Here is a 20696-nt window from a genome sequence, read left to right on the forward strand (position 1 = left end):
ATTTCCCAGATCAGAGAGCATCCACAGAGTTCAGTTGTGCCCCAGGTTCAGAGGGGCTGTGCTTTGGGAGGGCTCCACTGTTGCTCTGTTACAAACAGCTCAGCAACACTGTAGGATGCTCTGGGACAGAACTTTCCCGGATAACCCTGCCTGCTCCCAAAGCTTCACACCCAGCATTCTGCACCAAAACCTAAATGCCTTTTCCCACTCCCTTTTGGAAGCACCAGTCCCTGACATACTGCCCTACTGACTGGCAATCAGTAAGGCTTTACAGAAGAAGATTTGCTCACAGCTTCCCTTTTTGGTTTTCAGCAGGAATTCAGTGTTGGATTCAGAGTGATTTTTCCAGAGATATCCAGCATAAATAAGTGCCGTTTTGTTCCATGGAACACAGAATTTCCATCTTGCTCACATCCCATTTGTCAGCTGTGAGACCTGAGCAATGTTTGTGCCCTTGCTCATCCTGGATGACACTCAGTAACTCTTGGTCCCTGTAAAAGAGATCCTCACCTACCTGATTTCCACCTCATCTCACAAGTTCCCATTCTGGTAATGGCTTAAGCATTTATCTAACTTAAAGAAGTTAAGATTGTTCCTTACTGACTTTAAAAGGACTATTCATATGTATGAAGTACAAGGCTGGATCAAGCCTTGAGAGCAAGGCACTAGCTGGAAGACAGAACTCCAGGGACTGGAATAGACAGAGTTAGGTCAGCTCAATTGACTCTTCAAATCATCCAAAAGAGGGAGTCTCAGAGGAGGGCTGGGAGTGCTGGGGAAATGATCTGTCACTACCTTGGCTTTAGACACAACCAGCTGATTTAGGGAAGGAAGAACTCTCCCAGACTCTGACAGGGAAGATGAAGGTGAAAAGTAAAAGGACACAGGATGCTGAATTTCTATTTTTCACTCTAGTACAAGACTTGGAACAACTGGCAGCTGATCTATTCACCAATGAATCACACAGAAGTACAGAAAGCAGTTTGTTCCCAGAGTAAATCTTGGATCTACTTTTCCTTTTCCAGAATCAACCCTTGCCCTTTGCTCAGCCCTGTAACTGAGAGAAGCCCAGGCTCATATGACTCCAGTACCTTTCCATAAGCTTGCAGCACCTCCCAAGTGGTTAATTCATGGAAGCTGAGAGGATACACATCCCTCACAAAGTGGGGAGAAACTGCCACAAACGACTGGGCAGATACCAACAGCTTCGGCAATAGACAAAATATTCCCACCAAATGAAAAGTGATGGATTAGCCTGGTTTAATGCAGCCAAATTATCTGTGTAAAAATACACGCAGGACATGCTGCTGTGCCACCAACGGCACTTCACAGCAGCTTGTGTTTACATCTCATTCCCTGTCACAGACTGTCCTGCGTGGGCTGGGCCCGGGAAGAGCTGCTGCCACAGAGCCTGGGAACACATGAAACCCGGGGCCTGAGCCCCAGTGCGTGGGCCCAACATCCAGCAGAGGCAAAAATTAAACACAAGCTGTTTACCTGATTACACCACTTCAGCAGTGATTGAAGGGAGATGGGTGTTTTTTTAAGCTTAAGGAAGAGCAAATTGTTAGAACTGAGAGACAGAAATCAATTCCACTCTGTAATTGCTATGGAAAGATCCTTGTATGAGCCTCACTGGAGTTTGATTTTGCACATTTGCAGCTCTTTGCATGACGCAGTTGTCACTGAGTCTGCATATCATATCAAAATTAAGCTGTAATTTGAGCTTGGCTTAAATGAAAAGTGTGTTAAAACTTTGAAGTCCACATGCTATGGATATGAAATCCCATTTCAGCTATAATTAAGACTGGATTGCAACTGAAGTTTAATTCTTCAAACAGATCTTTAGAAACTGCCTCTAAACCAAACAGCTGGAATGGCAAATGAAACACTTGGGCTGTGGTAGAAACAGGAACATTGTACCTGGTTCTGTGACCTCATCTGGCACTTGGATACAACAGGCACTGAGGTACAAACCCCTCACAGACAAATTTCCCAACAAGAGCCATGGACAGTGTCCCTCAAGGACAGGCTCTGGATCTAAGCAGTAGCCCACTAACAGCTTAGAAGAGCTGAGGTCCTGCACTTCTGCCCCTCTTTGGTGGACTCTGGTGGTTTCCTGGTCAATCCTATCCTAAAAATCTGAGGATGAAAAATCAGCTAATGATTCTGGCAGATCAGCCTCCCACATGAATTTTGTTTGAGCCTGAATTCATGAACCAGGGATCTTTCCTTTGAACTTCATTTCCTCTTCAGAAATAGTTCAAAGCAGTTGGAGAACATGTATGCTAAAATCAAGCCTGAAAACCACCACGGCCTCACTTTAAATTTACACTTCATTTTTCTCCTGAGAGTTCTGCTGTTGCTTTCCATGACTTGTCAAACGAACAACCCCGTTCAGATTTAGCACAGGATCTGCTGTTCCCATTCATCACGAGTCACAGGACTGAGGCACTCCAGCTGCTCCAGGGCTATACCCTTAAAAGTGGTCTTGCTGTGATGTTACAACTGCTTGTTGTTATGACCTTGGCTATTTTTGACAAAGAGATAAAGATGAAATAGGTTCTTGTTCCTAATGGCAGCTTGTACAAAACATCCTTTCCAAGGAAAACTATGCTATCCATATGTATACAGCGTGGATCAGGCTATGCCAGACAGCAGCACTACAATCACTCTCCCCCAGGTGACACAGCAAGAAAGATGGTTTGGCATTATTATGCCAACATGTCTTTAATTACACTTTGGGCAAATACTGTATTTTCTCTCAAAACTAATTACAAATCAAACACTTTGAAAACCACTTTATTTTTTCACTACAACCTCTGTGTTTTGTTTACTTGGAAATTTCTCAATCTGGCACACACAATTTTGGAAGGTTTTTGCTTTTAACTTGGGGTTCTTGCCCTGAACTTACTTTTTCCTACCTGTTGACCCCTGTTTTGAGAATCCCCTAGTAACCAGAAAGATTTCTTTGGTCTTCCTCACAATAAATAATGCTGATCAGAGTCAAAATGGTCTTCAATACAATTACCTGATTAACATCTTGAAAGAAAGACCACCTTATTCCTCACAGGCCTGATGATTTCAATGAGAGTTTTGTATAGATTTCACTGAAGTCTTTTTAGATGTTTCTTCAAAACAAACTCAACAACCACCTAAATACTTAAAGCAGATGAAAAGTCCTACTTGTGTAAGGATAAGCTTAAATTCTTTGCTGGATGGGGGCCTAAAGGGCTTGCAAATACAGATGGCTGTTAGCAAGACCCAGAAGAGGCCAGGTAACCACCAACAGGCAATTATATACCCCCCAGAACTTCAAGCCAGTATATCATACCGTTTGAAGCTAATTGCTTTGAAATAATTGGAAAGGTGAGCAGGTAAGTTCACACAGAGCATTTGCAACCTTGCTTTGTATTTAAAAAACCAGCAGTCCAGATTGCAATGACAAAACAGGCATGATTTAATAAAACGAGTTAAAAGGGAAGGGAAAGGTATGCAGTGTTTTTTTTTAAATTATTTTCCTTTTAATTTTTAGCATCATTAAAATGCTGAAAACATTTTATTCAAGAGCTTCTTTAGTTAATACCTCATTACTTCTCTTTTTATTGTTATGGTAATCAAGCCTTAATATATTGCAGCTTTATAGCATGAAATCAAGGCTAGGCCTCTGGGCATGGACAGATGTACAACAGCATGCAGTAAAACACAGGTACAGAGACATGCAGAGCTGAATACGGCACTGGGGTTTTTTATAATTGTTTAGCAATTCATCTGAAGTTATTTTAACCTTGACAACAGATGAACTCTAACATGTACCATGCTCAGTCACTGGAAAGCTTACACTGAAAAGCAAGCTTTGTAACTGTTGTCTTACAGGCTGGGTTCTAGGAAAGCATGAAACCAAGTCTGAGCAAGATGATTAAATTGTTTGCATGACTACAGGCTGCAGCTGTAACTATTCAAAACATTTAATTGAGAATATTTTAGCCAAGGGAGAATGGTAATGCTGGGGAACTGCATTTTACACCAAAACTTTGCCTCTCCATAGGAAATTGGGGCTCAGTGTCAGAATTCAGATCCTCTCCAGGCATAGACACATCAAAAAAGCAAAACATTTGGATCTCACTTCTGGTTCTGAAGTGACACTTGGACCTTGTGCTGGAGCTCTGCTTATGGTTGAATTTCACCCATCAAATCAAGTGAAAGTTAGAAATAACTTTTAGAAAGTTATAACGGCTGTGTCTGCAGGGTGTTGAAATTGTATCTCAGAAAGAGTGAGTGTCTTAGATCTTCCCCAAGTAAATGATAACACACAACCCCCAGTGTCAGGGAGGTTCCACTTCTCAGCAGTGCTTTCAGGAGACATCATTCAGGAAACCATTCCAGCTCCTGGGAGATTTGCTAAATTTAAAGGGAGTGTTTTGGCTGGCGATCCCTCTCCCAGTGAAAGCACTTCAAACAGCCAACATGAAAAGCAATATGCCTGTGACTGCATAAAATCCCTGATCCTGAGGAATGCATTGGGAAGTTCTCAAGCCCCACAGGTTTGGGATGGCACCACTCAGCCACCAGCCTTGGTTTCTCCAGAGAACAGCCCTGCACAAACACCCCAAACAGCCTTTGTCACTGCAAATGCGTGACCTTCACTGGGTACCCAATAGTCATGAAGGAACAGGAAGAAAGTAGGTACAGGTGACACAGTATTCCAGAAGTGAAAATTGTTTTCCACATTATGACTGGATAACAGTGAATCATGAATCTGAAATACCTGGTTAACCTCAGTTAGGCAAAGCTTCCAGCTTCTCTTTCTTGGAAATATTGAGAGTAACAATATGCTGTATTCAGCCAAGATATTTTCATTTAAACCTTTGGATTTAAACAAAGTCTCCTAACAATGAAGAATCCAGTCACCAAAAGTTCTAGTGTCAAGCACAAAGGTCAGCAGCTCTCAGGTGCAGTAAAACTAACTTTCCCTCCTAGGAGCATTCCACTGGGCAGAGCTTGCGGGATCAGACCTTGGGACAGGAACATGTGTTACCCAGCATATAACAAGTGGAATGAAAGACAGTGGGCACTATAGGCCAGCAAACACACTAATTATATTAATAAAATGAAAGCTTAAGTTTTGAAGCTAATCCTGGGCTATCATTTATAAAAGTTAACAGGGCATATTTAATTTAGGAATTGGCTAACGCTTCTCTTTCCACCGCTGAAACCTCATAAATGAAATATACTGGATCCTTGCCCAGTGCGGAAATAAAAGTTATGAATAATGTTTCTATCTCAATCATTGTCAGTGCTTTAATATTCCTAATTACTTTAAAAAGCTAAATATTCAATATAGGAAAAACCTTCTTTTTCTTTTATCTCCACTTGCAAGATTAGAGCAATTTAATAAGAGTCACTGGGTAGTTTTAGTCCACAAGACCATTCTGTACTTTGACATCTTATCCTTTCCTGGCCATTTTTACACAGAATGAAGTGCTTGTTACTCTGTGTGTGCATGTGTATAAATGTATAATCTATATCTTCATGTCCTTATTGGCATAGTCTTTTTTATTATTATTATTTTTAACTTCTGTTAGTGCACATGCACTGCACGCATACTCACTGTTAGGTTGAACTAAATCTAGTACTAAGAATAATCAAAAGATAAAATGAGTTCCTGAGAATCTATACAATACCTCTCAATTTATGGTATTATTTTTCTTTTTTAAAATATTGTTAAAGATAGACATTCAATATGTTATGCTGCCCAGTTTTTCCCTTGCCTACATTCCAGGTAATCCCAAAATGTTGCTTCAAATCCCATAGTATTTTCTTTGTTTGCATCCTTGGAATCATATAATCCCAGAATGGTTTGGGTTGGAAGGGACCTTACAGATTATCTCATTCCAACCCCTGCCATGGGCAGGGATGCCACCCCCACAACCAGGTTACTCGGGGTCCCATCCAACCTGGCCTTGAACACTCCCTGGGTCGGAGCATCCACATCCCCTCTGGATTAAAGTCCTTCCTCCCTGCTCCCTCCCTCTTCCCTTTTCTGCAGGGGGACATTCAGCGGAGCTGAAGACAAAACCCCAGGAACCTGTCCAGGAATCTGCCCCGCTGCCTTCAGCCTCTGGTTGTGTTCACCCTCAGGCACATTTACCTCCCATTCCTTTCTAACACCTCCCTCTATAGATCCCTTCTCTGCTACCTTCTTGCCTGGTAACGATGCTTCTTTCTTAAGATCCCAATCAATATGGGAGAAAGGGAGGAAGCCAACACAAAATGAAATGTCCATTCAGTTTCATTTCACAGCATCTCTCTCCATGCAGCTTTATTTACTTGCCTGGTGCACAAATAGCCTTCATTTAACAAGCTTATTCCTGTTATGTCAATAATGTCTCAGGCCTGTGTTACATCACACTTGGATGTTTGTGCTGCCTGTTCCATTCCAGCATGAACCAACCACTTAAACTCACTCTTCCCAATTAAAAGAGTTTAACAAACACAGCTTTGCCAACTGAAAGAATTAAAAGCCTCAAGTGTGGATTAATTCCCTAGCAAAAGGTGCAGAACTCCCAACTCCCATTTCCCTAACTTTGGCGATATGGATTTAAGGAATGGATTGTAAGTCAGAGGAGAGAATCTGGGCTGCCTGAAAAGTCAATGGCAAAACTCCCACTGGCTTGAACAGGACATGAACTCTATCTGGAGAGGGTGCTTTCCAAACAACTCCAATACTCCAAAGAGTATTTCATGAAGAATGTGCTGTATTAAAGATTTGAGGGAGGAAAAAATCTTCATAGAGCTCTATTATCTGTACTGGTATCCTAATAACAGTACCAAAAGATTAACAGCATCCTCCACTGCATTTCACATTTCTTTGCAAAACACAACCCAAAAAGTCCAATGTCATTATCCTAGGAAAAGGTATGCTCACATATTCATGGATCCACAGAATGGTTTGGGTTGGAAGGGACCTTAAAGGTCATTTTGTTTCAACCCCCTCAATGACATGAATTCTTACAAAATAACCAGCAGACAACATTCATTTTTCCATTCAAAGCATCCAAGTTCTAAGGTCACTGCTTTACAAGGCCTGGTTTTTAATAGCAACATAGACTTTTATCCTATTTTGGTAATCTTTACTCACCACTTGAGCAATCAGTGCCTCCCCAGCCTGGTTCACAGTGACACGTGTCAGGAGAGACACATCTTCCATGCACACACTCCTCTGTGCACAGTGCTGTTAAGAGGAAACAACACACAGCATCGTAAACATATTAAGTGGTTGCTAAACATACCCTAAACAATGCCTTAGAGAGCAATATTTTGTTTAGAAATATTAAACAAAGTAAACACACAAAAAAATAATTACTTGCAAGATTTAATTATTGCTAAGTGACCAAAATAAAATACAGGTCTCTTGACAGCGATAAACTCATTTGTCACTTCAGCTCTGTAATGAAAAACTTGCACACCAGAAATTCCTTTGGTTAGCAGTTTTGCTTGGTAATAAAGTTTTTACCAAACTGACATTTATTATTATTATATTACAGAACAGCAGCTTCTTATATTGCACTCAAATTGCAACTGCTCATAAGACAAAATGGAGCTCAGTCTTGAAAGTGTATTAAGATCCAAAACAGATTTGTAAAAAACAGCCCTAGGAAAATAAATAATTTTACTCCATGATGCAGTGGCTGTAAGTGCAGTCGTGTCTTTTCAAGGTCAGCCAGTTTTCCATAACTACAGTCCTCACTGGTGGAATATTGGAAATTCAATATCCTCAAGTTCAAACCAAGACAAACTGGTTGGCTGAGGAACAGCTCATAGTTTTTAGGATTCTCTTCTCCTGTGCTGTTTCAGTGTCTGACAGTTTCCAGTGTGTGCCTATCACATACTAAAGAACTTGGAGAGCACTGAATAACTGCTTTAAAGGCTGAACTTTACTGCTTACTGCCTTGTGTCCATTTTACCACTTAGGACACTGCCAAAATCTGTGTGTGTCAAAGATTCAAACTGGATGGTTAAGTTGGAACACATAATTTCCATCTAGACCAACATGTATGAGCTATCAATAAATATGATGCAGTGGCAATGAAGTCACTGTATACATATCTATAATATACATTATTTAGATCATACATAACCTATGGCTGTATATCCTGTGTTTTTAAATCAGATGGGAAATGTGGGTATTTGAGCTTACTTTACCAAAAACTGGCTGAAGCTGGACTACAAAAGACTTATCCCAAGACAAAGTTAATTCCTTCCTGTCTAAACCAAGGCCAGCAAAGCTGATTCGGGAAATAGCTTTGGGTTGATGTACTGAAAATGAGGCTGAACTACCCAATTCCTTTGAAATCAGCCAGCAAACTTTCTGGAAGCTTCCCTGACCTGCAGGTGAAATGAAAGCTGGAAACCTTTCAGTTCCCAGATACCTCCTGGGCCAAAAGTTCACCACCACTGCTTTGTAGCTTTGAATGATTCCTGCTACAACTGACATTCTGGTTGGACTCCCAGACTGGATCACACCTTGGACCCACAGTCAGGCTGCCATCAAAGCTTATGGAAACATTTTTCTGCCTATTCTGTGGCTGGGTCATTGCAGAACAAACCCACTGAGCTGTTCACAAAACATTTAAATCCAACTTCAAAATGCAGGTGAACTTAAAATAATCCTGTGGGACAAACTTTCCTGCTCTTTTATCCAGCAGATCCCATGTGACCAGTGATTAGAAGGTTGCCTCATTAAAATGACTGCAAGATCTTTCTAAATTAATCATTTCCTTTCTACGTTTGCTGCATGTCAAAAATGCAATTTATTCTTATTCCATATCTTGTGTTTAGACAGTATTGCAGTGGGCATGAAATATTCATAGCTAATCTCTAGTCACTAATTGTCCTAATCTTTTGTGCATTTATTTTACTTGAGTTAGGCTTTCTGGAGACAAGTGAGGCATCCTGCTTCACCACTGTAGGCTGAAATTCAGGAGAGGATATTAGATAAACAGGATTTTCCAATAGAAATATATACACCTTCATGCAGTCATTTGAAAATTGCTGGTTATCCAGAACAAGGAGAAGGCCATATATAGAACAGTCACAAACTTAGAAGTTCTTATTCAAACTACAGTGTGCTAAAAGAGGTAGGATATGCTGGCATAGAGATACCTTGGGAATTGTGCCCTGCACAGCTTTAGCTGAGAGTACATTTCTCATTGATGTGACATCCTAGTTTTGTAAGAGATGCGGAAGTCAAAACTGAGATTTTGCTGTTGCCTGTCTGGACATTTACAACAATAAATCACTCTAACATGCAAAATGTGTAGCATTTTTTACACATTTTAACTGGACCACGTTCTCAGCTCAAGGCAAATGTTGTGAGCAAGAAGGCTGATGGGGGACTAGTTCTTTACTCTTCCAAATAACAAAACTCCTGCACATTACTGGTCTAAATTTAGTTGATTTCCACACAAATTTATCACACCTTAACTATGTTAACATAAATACGACATCATAGTAACTAATTAAGCAATAAAGTTTCCTTAATCACTTGTCTAGCTGCATTCCCACGGGAAGAGTGCCATGTGAGACTTAGCAGCAAGACTCAAAAGAGAATTCCTCATTCTAAAGCACTCAGTCACATGAAAAATAATAAAAAATACATTATGAAGAACTGTATCCTTGTTTTCAGGTGTTCTGAAGTCCCACATCGCTGAAGATGACAATGTTTAATAAGCAATTAAAGATTTAAGTAAGGTGAAGATGCTTCTTGGAACTGTGGGTTCTCTCATCTCTGGTTGATTAATTGCTAAACAAGTAGCTGTGAGCTCAGAGCTCACTAGTGACTAATCCCATATGTGGGGGTCACAGAAAACCCCCATTTTTAAACAGAGAAGCTTTGTTAGAAGTAATTTTATATTAAGTGGCAAACAATCAGACTCCTGCACTGACTGATTCAAATCAGGCTTATAAAGGTCATATTAGGGTACAGCTCTAAAGTTTTACCGTAGCAAATAAAATTTTGAATTTCTCCTATAAAAGGGAAGTCTTGCCATGCTCAAGTCTTTAGAGTTTAAATTAATTTTTCATTCTATTAACATTCAACATTATAGGATACAATGGTCCCCAAGGCATTCTTCATAATACACTTTGTACAGTGGTTTGCAAATGATCTTACTAGTTAATGGAACTATAAAAATTACTTGCACATAAAGGACAAGAAAAATAAAGATAAGTATATACTTTCTGACACTGTCCTGTTCAATACTCAGCTAAAGGCCCCTGGAGTAAAGAAAACTTGTCCTAATGCAAGGAATATAATTCCTCCCAATATAATAGCCCAAGCACTTCAACCTTTGGAATTCCAGACTTTTTATGTCTGCATTTTCCCTCGACCACTTCACTTGAGCAATCCAGCACCCCATTGATCAGTGTATTATTAGCATTCTTGGCATGAGTTTGACATCAGTTTGTAGTTTGATTCAGCCCGGTAATAAAATGACCTACATCAAAGCCCTGCCAAAATGCCATCTTTGTCGCAATGTGTTTAGCATGAGTTATTTGCCCACATTCAAGGTTACGCAGCAACTGCTCCTTATCATGCAATAAAGGCAACAAAAGGGTTCTGTAACAATCCATTTGATGCTTATCACTTACTTTATAATTACAGACTGGGCTTTTTTTAACATATAAGGTCAATCCTCAGGGAAATAGACCTAAAGATTAAGCTCTTTTCACACCTGAAATGGCTGTACTGAGGAATGGATGTTAGAGAAATGGATTCCTCTAACACTAGTGCTTATTCTTTAACTGTTGTCCAGAATTTGAATTCAGATATGATAAATGGTTTGTCTCCTCTCCACAAAGGTATGAAGTGGCCAGAATATTGCAATGAGGAGAAGAGCTCAGTGAGCAGACAGGAGAATACTTCCACTGCAGAATTCCTTCAGCTAAGGGGCACCACAGGGAGTTTATCCCAGACAAAAGCAGGGACGAAGAATTGCTCTGTCTACCTTGGTGCTGCATTCGTCTGTATGGACCCAAATCATGATGTTGCAGGGTTTAACTTCGTTGTTACACACACTGTGACACCCTGCTCATCACCACATCATCAACCCACTGATGGCTGGCATCAGCTGAGCTGCCAAAATCAGCCACTTTCCCAGAGGTCAAAGTGCATTTAGGGAAGAATTTCATCCTAGGAGAACTAGTATGGAGTGATTTAGCTTGAAAAAGTTTCATTACCTTGTCCAAAAGTATAACCTATGCATTTATTTCACAAAAGACAGAGTCACAACCAACCTAATTTGTGCTTGCACTAGAGTGTGGTAACATTTGTGGTGGTCCTTGGAACATGTGGGAGTTCACAGCCACCAACCCAGCAACTTCCATCTGCCATTGTCCCACTTTGCCGTGCCAGACAAGCAAAATATCTCCAAAACAAAGAGCAGGATAATTATAAAGTGTGAAGAACCCAGAGCAGAAGAGAAATCGGGCTCCATGAGCTGTGCTTGCTCATGGCAGAGTGTGATGCTGGAGAGCCATGCCGGAGCACTCCGTACATGCTGAAGTTTCCTGGGCTCTGTGGGATTCCTGCCCAGGATCATAGAGCAGCCAGGAGGTGACAGAAAGCATAAATAATTGTAGCTACATTATGATAATGGAAAACATTGCTAAATGGAGATATGGATGCTGCCATGAGACACAATGAGAAATTCAGGCACTCGCCTGGAACTGCACAGAATGAACTGGTTTATTTGGACTGCACACGAGACACAAGGTCATTGCCTCAAAATATCTTCTTTTCTCTGTCCTACCTCTGCCAGTTTTTCTTCACTATACACTGATCTCGCCCAAACTCTGACCAGTTTCATTTATTTTCTGTGAACCAAGGGTAAACCTGCATTTTTTTCTTTTATATTGCTTGTATTTTAATGCCAGATTATTTAACCAGTTCGCCCCATGCTAGATAGTTGTTGGACTAAACAAAGCAGAAATTTAACAGAGAAAGTGATGTTTTCCTTCAATATTTCATATGTGTCCCTGAAACAATTTGGGTCATTTTAGCACGTTCCTCCATTCCCTCGTGCCACTTTTAGAGTAAAGAATGATTTTGTCAGGTGAAATAGGTGTTATCTTATGGCCAGTGGTTTCAGATAATGTAACAAGTTCAAAGTAGATGAAAACAGATGAAAAAGATTCTTGCTCCTTATCCATTAGGAATCTATTCACTCAGGGCCTCTCTGGTGCTTCCATCTAAATGTACTGGCCTGGGTCCAGGTTGTGCTGAGTCTACAATATGAGCTTCATTAGATAAACCTGTAGTCAGCATTTGGCTGGATTCTCTTTGACTGTGCTCAGGAAAGGGAGATTTGATAGCAGATGAAAGATGACTACAGCTAATGCATCCAGGTAGGTTTTCCTCATTCTTAAATTACTGCTTATTTGTGGAATGGATGATTTCCTCTCTAAACCACTGACTTTCCATCAGGAATCAAGCTGATTTGATGGTTTCCTGGATAATTGTTTCAATGAAGTGGGATAATAGCTCTTCGCATTGCTTAACGTCTATTTCTGTGGTCATCACTCAGGATACATCCATTAATTTATCACCTTGGAAAGCACTTTCATGCAAGGTTTAGCAACTTCCAAAGATGAAGAGATCTCAAAGCCTGCTCAGGCTTTGAGGAATTTATTGTTTCAGTGCATGGCAATCCTTCTTTTTCATCTTCCCATGAAAGCACCAGTGAAAAATACAAACCCAAGGAGATCAATGTGAGCAAAGGAAAGATGAGACTGATGCAGAGCAGATAACAGCAACAGGTCACAAGATCAGCTCCTTTTTCCTGTAGGTGCAATTCCACCACTTCTTTTGCAGACTTAGAATTACTGACTCTGCATCAATGCCATCAGAACAGAATCAATGGTCTTTTTGTTGTCTGGGACATGGGGATCTCTGACCATTGCCTCAGTGAGGTATTGATCTGTTCCGGGTTGTGTTATCCTCAGTCTTGACATCAGGCCAAAGCTCAGGGATTAGGCTATGCCAGACATGACTTGTGAATGTCTGAAGTAAAAGAACTGTGGAGATACATTTTGAGGATTTTGTCTTTTCCCAAGAGCAGAATCTGACATGTGTCAGTGCCATCACTGACAATAGCTCAGTAAATCCCTGTATCCTTTTGCTGGGACATGAAGATTTGTTAATAAGCATAAACTCTATGGTAGTTTTTTACCCTTTCTATCAGCAGGTAAATGCCAGCCTGGGGTTCTGATCACTAAAGAGGTGAACACAGAGCCTTCCACATTCTTGAGTGTCCCAGGCTTGTGGCATGGACTAGTTTAGGGGTCCTGGAATAATTCCAGCCAGATCTCAAAGTTTGAGACTCCAAGGGCCCTTCAGGAGGAACGCTCACAGTTTACTGCCACCAGAGCAACTGGCACTGATGAGAACCTCTTTTAATCCATGTTGCAATCTGTTGCTTTAGGCCTTACTCTAGGGAGTGGATAGGGAAGTAAACTGTGCCAGGGGAAGGGCAGGGTAGGGACAAGACTGTCACTTGCTCTGTGTGCCCTGAGAAATGCAAGACTGGTGGAGCACAGTTTGGAATCCCAGTTTGGTTGGTTCTGAGGAAAAGCTGACCTGGAGCAGCACATCCCTGAGACAGGAATGGCATCGCATCACTGACCATAAAATAGTGACAGTGACAGTGACAGGGAAGTTTAGAGCCTGCAAAAGGGGAGGCCAGGGGAACCACACATTTAACACTCTTTGCGGCATTTTGATGCCCCATTGGTTTCATCTGCTCTGGTGGAGAGAGGGAATAGGAGATAGCACTCACCAATTAATGATGTCTGAGTGAGAGCTGCAGAGCAGCCTCCTCATAGCAGCAAATGTCAGAGAGCAGGACTGCGGTCAGGAAGCTGAACTCTATTGTACCTTTGGCTGTGTTAATAACAAGTGCAGGAGTTGAAGGCACAAAAAGGGATGGTGGGAAGGCACTGAGAGACTCTGAGCACTCAAGTGCATCTGCCCTGCAAAGTGGACAGGTTACAGGGCTGGGTAAGAGCAGCACTAATCCCTTAGTCTGGAGATATAGTCACAGCTCAGCTCTGGACAACGGAATGGGTGCAAAGGCAGGAATCGGTTAAGTGTACAAAGGAGGCAAAACCTGCAAGAAAGGCAAAGCCTCTGTGCAGTGCCTAATCCCAACTCACACTTCAGGCCAAGGTCAGAGACATCCACACAGGGACTGCTGCTCAGCCCCAGGACTCTGGAGGGATCAGGACACACCAGAGCCTAGGCTTTACCTTGTGGCAAAGAGAGAAATTCCTCCTTCAGGTGAAATCCTGACCCTCTAAGGTGAGTCACACTCCCAAATCCTTTACCAGTTTGTTGGGGGCTAGGATTTTTGTTTCTTTCTCTTGTGGAATTCTGTCCCATCTGTTGCTAAGAGAAAATAACGACCAGTACTTAAGAGAGACAAAAAAAATGGCCAAGGTGGGGGAAGGATGCAGCTGGCTACTCTTACTTGGGTTTTATTTTCTTTGGAAGGGCAGAGATTCCACAGATTTTGGGCTGGGGGAAGGGGCTGGGCATAGCACTGGGACATTATTAACACCTGACCTCACTGAAAAAGGACCCTTCACCTTCTACTTGGGTGCCTCAGGGAAAAACCTGGGACCCCGAGCCCCTCCAAGGGAGCCCCTCCTGGCAGTGCTCAGAGGCAGCCAGGCTGCCACTGCCCAGCCCCGCCATTTTCCTGCCACTGCTCTATGGTTTTCTTTAGCTACACTGTAGCCCCAGAGTCCCTGCCTGCCTGGATGCCCTGCGGTTCCTGGTACAGCTGCAGAGTTTCTGATCCATTTAGTTTGCTACTCCAGAGTCTGCTCACCCCTGCGGTCCCAGCTGCTGCTCTGACGTTCCTGCCGCAGCCCATTTCGCCATCTGGCCCGCCCGCCATTACCACGTGAGGGAGGCGCAGCAAAGCTGGCGCCACAGCGCCCCCTGCAGGCGCGGGGGAATCATCGCACCTGCCCTGCCCAGCCGGGAGCCACCAGCGCCCCTGCCGGCCGTGAGCGGAACTGCACCGAGGGGAAAGGGCCCGCGGCTGAGAGAAGGCTGCCGCTGGGTTCTGGTTCTGTTTGTTGTTGCTGCCATTGTTGTTTGTTTGCCTTGTTATACATACTAGTAAAGAACTGTTATTCCTTTTCCCTATAGCTTTGCCTGAAAGCCCCTTAATTTCAAAGTTATAATAATTCAGAGAGAAGGGGGTCATGTTCTCCATTCCGAGGGAGGCTCCCACCTTGCTTGGCAGACACCTGTCTTTCAAACCAAGACACAGTTTTAAGGCTCAGTTTTTCCCATTGCCTTCACAGAAAGTGAATTGGAGCCCAGAGAGAACTCATCAGGGATCAGCTAAATATTGATGGTTCTTGATCTTTTAAGGCCTGCAACCGATTTTATGCATTTTCTGTCATTGCTTCAAGTAGAAGTAATCGTTGCATTCTGCCATGTTGACGGGGAAGAGTTACATGGAGATCAATTCTGCTGATCAATGTTCTAATACAATATTATTCTGTGGGACAATTTCAGCATTTAACATTTTCTGGTAAATGATTTCCCATTGCCTCACTCAGGGTTCAAAACAATCATTACCACTAGTTCAAACCCTTAATGAGGTTAAGGGAGATCCTGAATCAGCAGAGCAGAATCTATGACCCTGGAAAGCTTTTCCCCTCCTGTGCCCTCAGTCTACTCCTTCCATTTTGGTAAATTGACCAACTCTTCCCAGCAATTTGTAGAAAATACATTTTCACTTCTTAATTTTCCACTGGAACTTGATTCATCCAACCAACAAACTTAATTTGTCTGCAAATTGTGCTCTAAGTGGCACAATTTCGAAAAGCAGAAGCACTATCTTTTTCTAAGCAATGCAGAAATATTAACATTTACTCTTGGCATGCTCCTTCATTCTCTCTGTACATGACCTAGGAAACCTCACTCCAACAAAACCAAATTCAGTCAAATAGGATTTGCCTGCAGGAATCTCCAGGTTTTCTGAGGACAGAAGTGCCAAAACCAGTGAAAGTTTTCCCCAGTCATTCCGTTCTTAACTTCAGGAGATTTTTTTGTTGTTGCCTGAGGAAATTAGGTTCTTGACAGGTTGGGAATAGAGGAGAAGCTTGTACCTAACTAAGATCCTTGTCCTTCCAGCTTTCCTGCCAGCCTGTGGAGCAGCAGCCAAATCTACCAGAAGGAGAGAAAGCATAAGCTGGCCTACCAAACTACCTGTGAGGGCAGATGGTACCAAACAACACTCAGCACAGAGGCAGGAATGCCCGTTCTCCACTCCTGGGTATCTTTGCCTGCAGTCTGAGCTCTCCTGGGAGTTGTGCTGGAATGGAAAATGAGCAGCCAGGTGTGAAGTACAGAGCTGAAAATTAGCTGAAAGTGGTAAATCACAAGCATTTCCATCATAGAAAGACTGGAGGAACACGCAGTGCCCTGCAGGTGAGGAAAGTGAGAAGTAAATGACAGATGGACAGGTGAGAAGTGTGGCAAAGCTGGGTGAAACTCAACTGCCGGGGGATATTTTCAGCCTCACTACAGAAACTCCGCCAGTACATTATGACTGCTTTGCTTCATGCCACAGCCACCTCTGCTATACTCCTGTGACTATGGCACTCCAAGAGACCAGGAATTTACAGGTTCCAGCACTGGCTGAGGAGCTGTTTGATTTAAACAGTGAGATGGGAAGCACATGGGAAAATGTCAAAGAAAATGAGCCATTATCAGAAGAAAACCCTCACACATTCATAATTGGAAACATTTATTCTGGAAATCACCTCAAAATCACAGCACTTGCACATTTCGCTACAGGTTACCCACTCAGGGCATTGAGTGAATTTCTTTGTGTACAAATTCCATCAGTCTGTGATATATTTATTTTTAAATCTGGTAGCCTTGATACATGTCCGTAGTTCTCTGATTACTGACTTGCCCTGAATTGTGGGTCTCATGACAAGAAAATTCTATTTTCTGACAGCAAATGACACAACTCCACTGCTGATTGATTTTCATAGGTACGGAGTGTGTGCTGTGTGTTAGTGAGGATGGGGGCATCAAAAATGCTGTTCCTAAAAGATCAAAAGTAGATGGATGAAGACATCTGGACTGTATGACACTTCTGGCTGTCTTGGCTAGGCAATGCAACACTTAATAAAACCAAATTACACAGATGCTCCTAGAAAACTTTTAGTCCTGTAGAAAATTGAATAAACTATCGATGTTTCAAACAAAATCTTTCTTCATTCTTATTCCAAAATTTATCAAGTCAATCTAACAATCCTTTCTTTGTTTCTCTCCAAAACAGGATGAATATGGACAAATTTCTAAAGGCAAACCTGTCCTTGAGGCCAGGCACGGGCCCCAGAGAGCCAACACATTTCAGATTTCATTTCAAATCAAGGCCCGCAATGCAAGTGAAGGTGACCCTGCTGAAATCAAGGACAGACCATGCTCTATTTGAAGATCATGCTCATGTATAAGCTACACTAACATTCCTGGGGATGGAATATTTTCTCCTTTCACTTTTCTCACATTTCAAAAGGAATCACAGCAATGTGTTTTACAGCAGCTTTCTGAAAAGAACTGCAAAAAAGACAACACAGGAAACTTTTTATGTAGTGATGGGGGCTGATTCTCATCTCAAGCCACTTCTTTAAACTTCCTGTCACCTGTCCAGATTGAAGAAGTTCAGCTGATTTAGGATCAAGCCCAATTTCTGGATGTTGAGTGTCCAGAGAAACTTTCTATTAATGACACACAGTAAAATGTACTTTCCAGTTCCTGGGATTCACACTGGGGCCTGGAGACAGATGATGGGAGCTGGAAACAAAACTTTTCCCTACATTATCAGAAACTACTGAAGAGGGCTACCCTTTATTATAAGATAAATATGGCATAGCATTGGCAGTATTTGATGAAAAGATAATTTTAGATGCTTTTAGTAATGCTTTTAAAAGGAATTCTATTTAAACTGGACATTTCTCAGAACATGACACCCATGAATGCAGGTGTGGTGACATCAGATCTAAGATCTGTACCAGAGACCTGCTTCAGCAGAGCTCCTGTGCACAGCACTGCTGTACCTGAAAAGGTTCAATTTCTTTACCAGTCTCCTTACAACGTGTTTCATACATGTTTTTTTATTTTAATCAGTAAAATATTTCTTTATTTGACTCAATTTACATATTTACAGTGTAAGCTTTTTGAAGTAAGGCCATCTAGTTTTGCACGTGGATTTCTAGACATCAGAGTAATGAAAGCAAATCATAGCATTCAGAAAGGAAAAATCTTGATAAAAAGAAGGAAAGCTTTGGGGTTAGATAGATTGATTAAATAGTTGTTTTTGACTTACTGCATCAGAGAAAGTGAGGTTTCCAAAAGTGAATACCTATGTTAGAAATACTGAGCTTAAGATAAACGATTCAAAAACATTTTGTGATCAAACCTGAAATGGACTGAAGTTTCATGAAAAATCTCCCTTGGGAACCTTAAAACCCCTCTATTAAAATGGAAAGTAAGTGCAACAACACAAGATCTGAAGGGGAATGCTGTAATCCTGACACATAGAAGAAAAGGGAATGTCTGTAGACACAGTTCCAAACACATCAGGTTCTAAAGGAAGGCTCCATGGCTGCTTAGAAGAGCTCTGTCCCTGATTAGCCTTTTTGACATCTGATTAATCCCTTTCCCTGTACTGAGTATTGAGTTTAATAGATGCTTTTCCAGCCAACATCATCTTCTTTCCCTCTGAACAATTAGGGAACCTGAAATGAAAACTGACTTGCCAACTGACTCTATTGCAAACATAAAATTTCCAGTGTGCCCTCTGGGCACCTTTAGTTCACTCTAACTTCCCATTCTGCCCTCCCACACTCTTTTGTTTCCCTTGTCCCAAGGAGAATTTCACTCCACTATCAGCCACTTCACTGAAGAAACTCATGCAAATGTCTGGGGAAGGTGCTTTGCTTTGTAAAGCTACAAAAAGAATTAGTGCTTCCATATGAACACACAAACTGCCAGAGGGCAGGGATAGATGGGATATTGGGAAGGAATTATTTCCTGTGAGGGTGGTGAGGCCCTGGCACAGGCTGCCCAGAGCAACTGTGGCTACTCCAGCCGTGGAAGTGTCTAAGGCCAGGTTGGAAGGGGCTTGGAGCACCCTGGGATAGCGGAAGGTGTCCCTGCCTGTGGCAGGGGTGAAATGGGATGAACTTAAAGGTCCCTTCCAACCCAAAGCATTCCAGGATCCCATGAACTCAATCTGCAGATCATTTATTACTGTGGGGTGTTAACACCACTCAGAGATGGTGCACAGCCACAATTCCCAGCCAAGGTGATGGAAATTGGAGCACTCAGCCTGTTTGATATCCAGGCTCCTGCTGCAAAGTTGTGGGTTCAATAGGAAGAAATTACTTCTTTTCCAAAGTCTCAGAGTGATTTTCTGCACAATTTGGCATCTTAATATTTTTGCATTTTGGTCTAAATGATTTATGCTTCAGAGTTGTAAGTATTTTATATTGTAACATAAGTGATTGCTTCCTACAAATTTTCAAGACTTCTTCCATAAGAGCACTGTCAGTTTGCATTAAACTCCAGAGTAATTGCCTTATTTTTATAGTCTATCACGTCTCTATCAGAAATGGATGCAGTTGCAAAAAATCCATGGAACAATATATCTTTATCCTGCTGTGGGATGTGGAATATGTGCCACAAAACCCAAAGTTAATTTGGAACAAAGGGAATGACATTTAAAAATTTAAATTCCCACCCAGCAAACGCCCTCCCAGGAATTACCCAGCATTTGAGAAACCAACATCGATAAACACAAGTAGATTAGCAGAATCATAGAATCACAGAAGCTCAGAGCTGGAAAGGGTCCACAAGGATCATTGAATTCCAGCTCCTGGCCCTGCACAGGATCACACCATGTGCCTGGAATGGTATTCCTTATGTCAGGCTCACGTGGTATTCCCTGCGTGAATGCCATTGGTATTGTTCAGAGGCACTGCTAAAAGGATGGAATAATTACAGACAGGCATTCCAAAAGTTCACATAAAAGAAATGCACATTATGCACAGGAAGATGCTGAAAGCACTGTATACTCTGGGCCAAATTCCATCTGCCATATGCTTCCAGCCACTCTCATTCCTATGCTAGAGGAGATGGGGAGTAGCTGAGCTGTAAGTAAGTGGACCCAGGTAGCCAAATGCCTCCTCCTGCTTGCCCAGGTTGCCGTATTTAGGTCATCCATGGCTGTTGCTATAAAAGGCTGTGAGAGCAGAGGGTGGCAAGAGCAAGGCCCACAAACGCTCAGCCAGCCCAGACAGCCAGCACAGCTCGCCCTTCCCAATGTTTTGAACAGAGTGAAAAACATTTGAGAAGAGTGGTTCACTCCAGCTTCCAAAGTGCTCCCCTGCCACTACTGAAACCAAGAGGTGGAAAGACAAAGAAAAACCATAAGGAGATTTCCTGAGGATCATATTGATGAGTGTTTTATTATCTGCAGCATGGCTGGCTGTACTGGGCTGGCTGGGATGGGGTTAACTCTCCTCTCAGCTTGGGTCATGCTGTGGTTTAGGTTGGTGACCAAACCAATGCTGACCATGCTGACATTTCAGCTACTGCTGAA

At 42.1% G+C, this 20696-nt stretch overlaps 1 protein-coding gene across 14 annotated transcripts in view; it reads right to left on the bottom strand.

Annotated features, from left to right (window-relative positions):
* MEGF11 (multiple EGF like domains 11) overlaps positions 1–20696 on the bottom strand; it is a 255625-nt gene that overhangs the window by 162288 nt on the left and 72641 nt on the right. For all 14 annotated transcript variants that reach the window (XR_004242750.1, XR_004242751.1, XR_004242752.1 and 11 more), the window contains exon 6: positions 7142–7234. Coding sequence is in view for 11 of the 14 variants with exons in the window: in XM_032122617.1 (XP_031978508.1) it covers positions 7142–7234 (93 nt within the window). In the remaining 3 variants the exon portion in view is untranslated. The remainder of the gene's footprint in view (positions 1–7141; positions 7235–20696) is intronic.

This window comes from Corvus moneduloides, chromosome 13 (genome assembly GCF_009650955.1).
Source record: "Corvus moneduloides isolate bCorMon1 chromosome 13, bCorMon1.pri, whole genome shotgun sequence".
Lineage (NCBI taxonomy): Eukaryota > Metazoa > Chordata > Aves > Passeriformes > Corvidae > Corvus > Corvus moneduloides.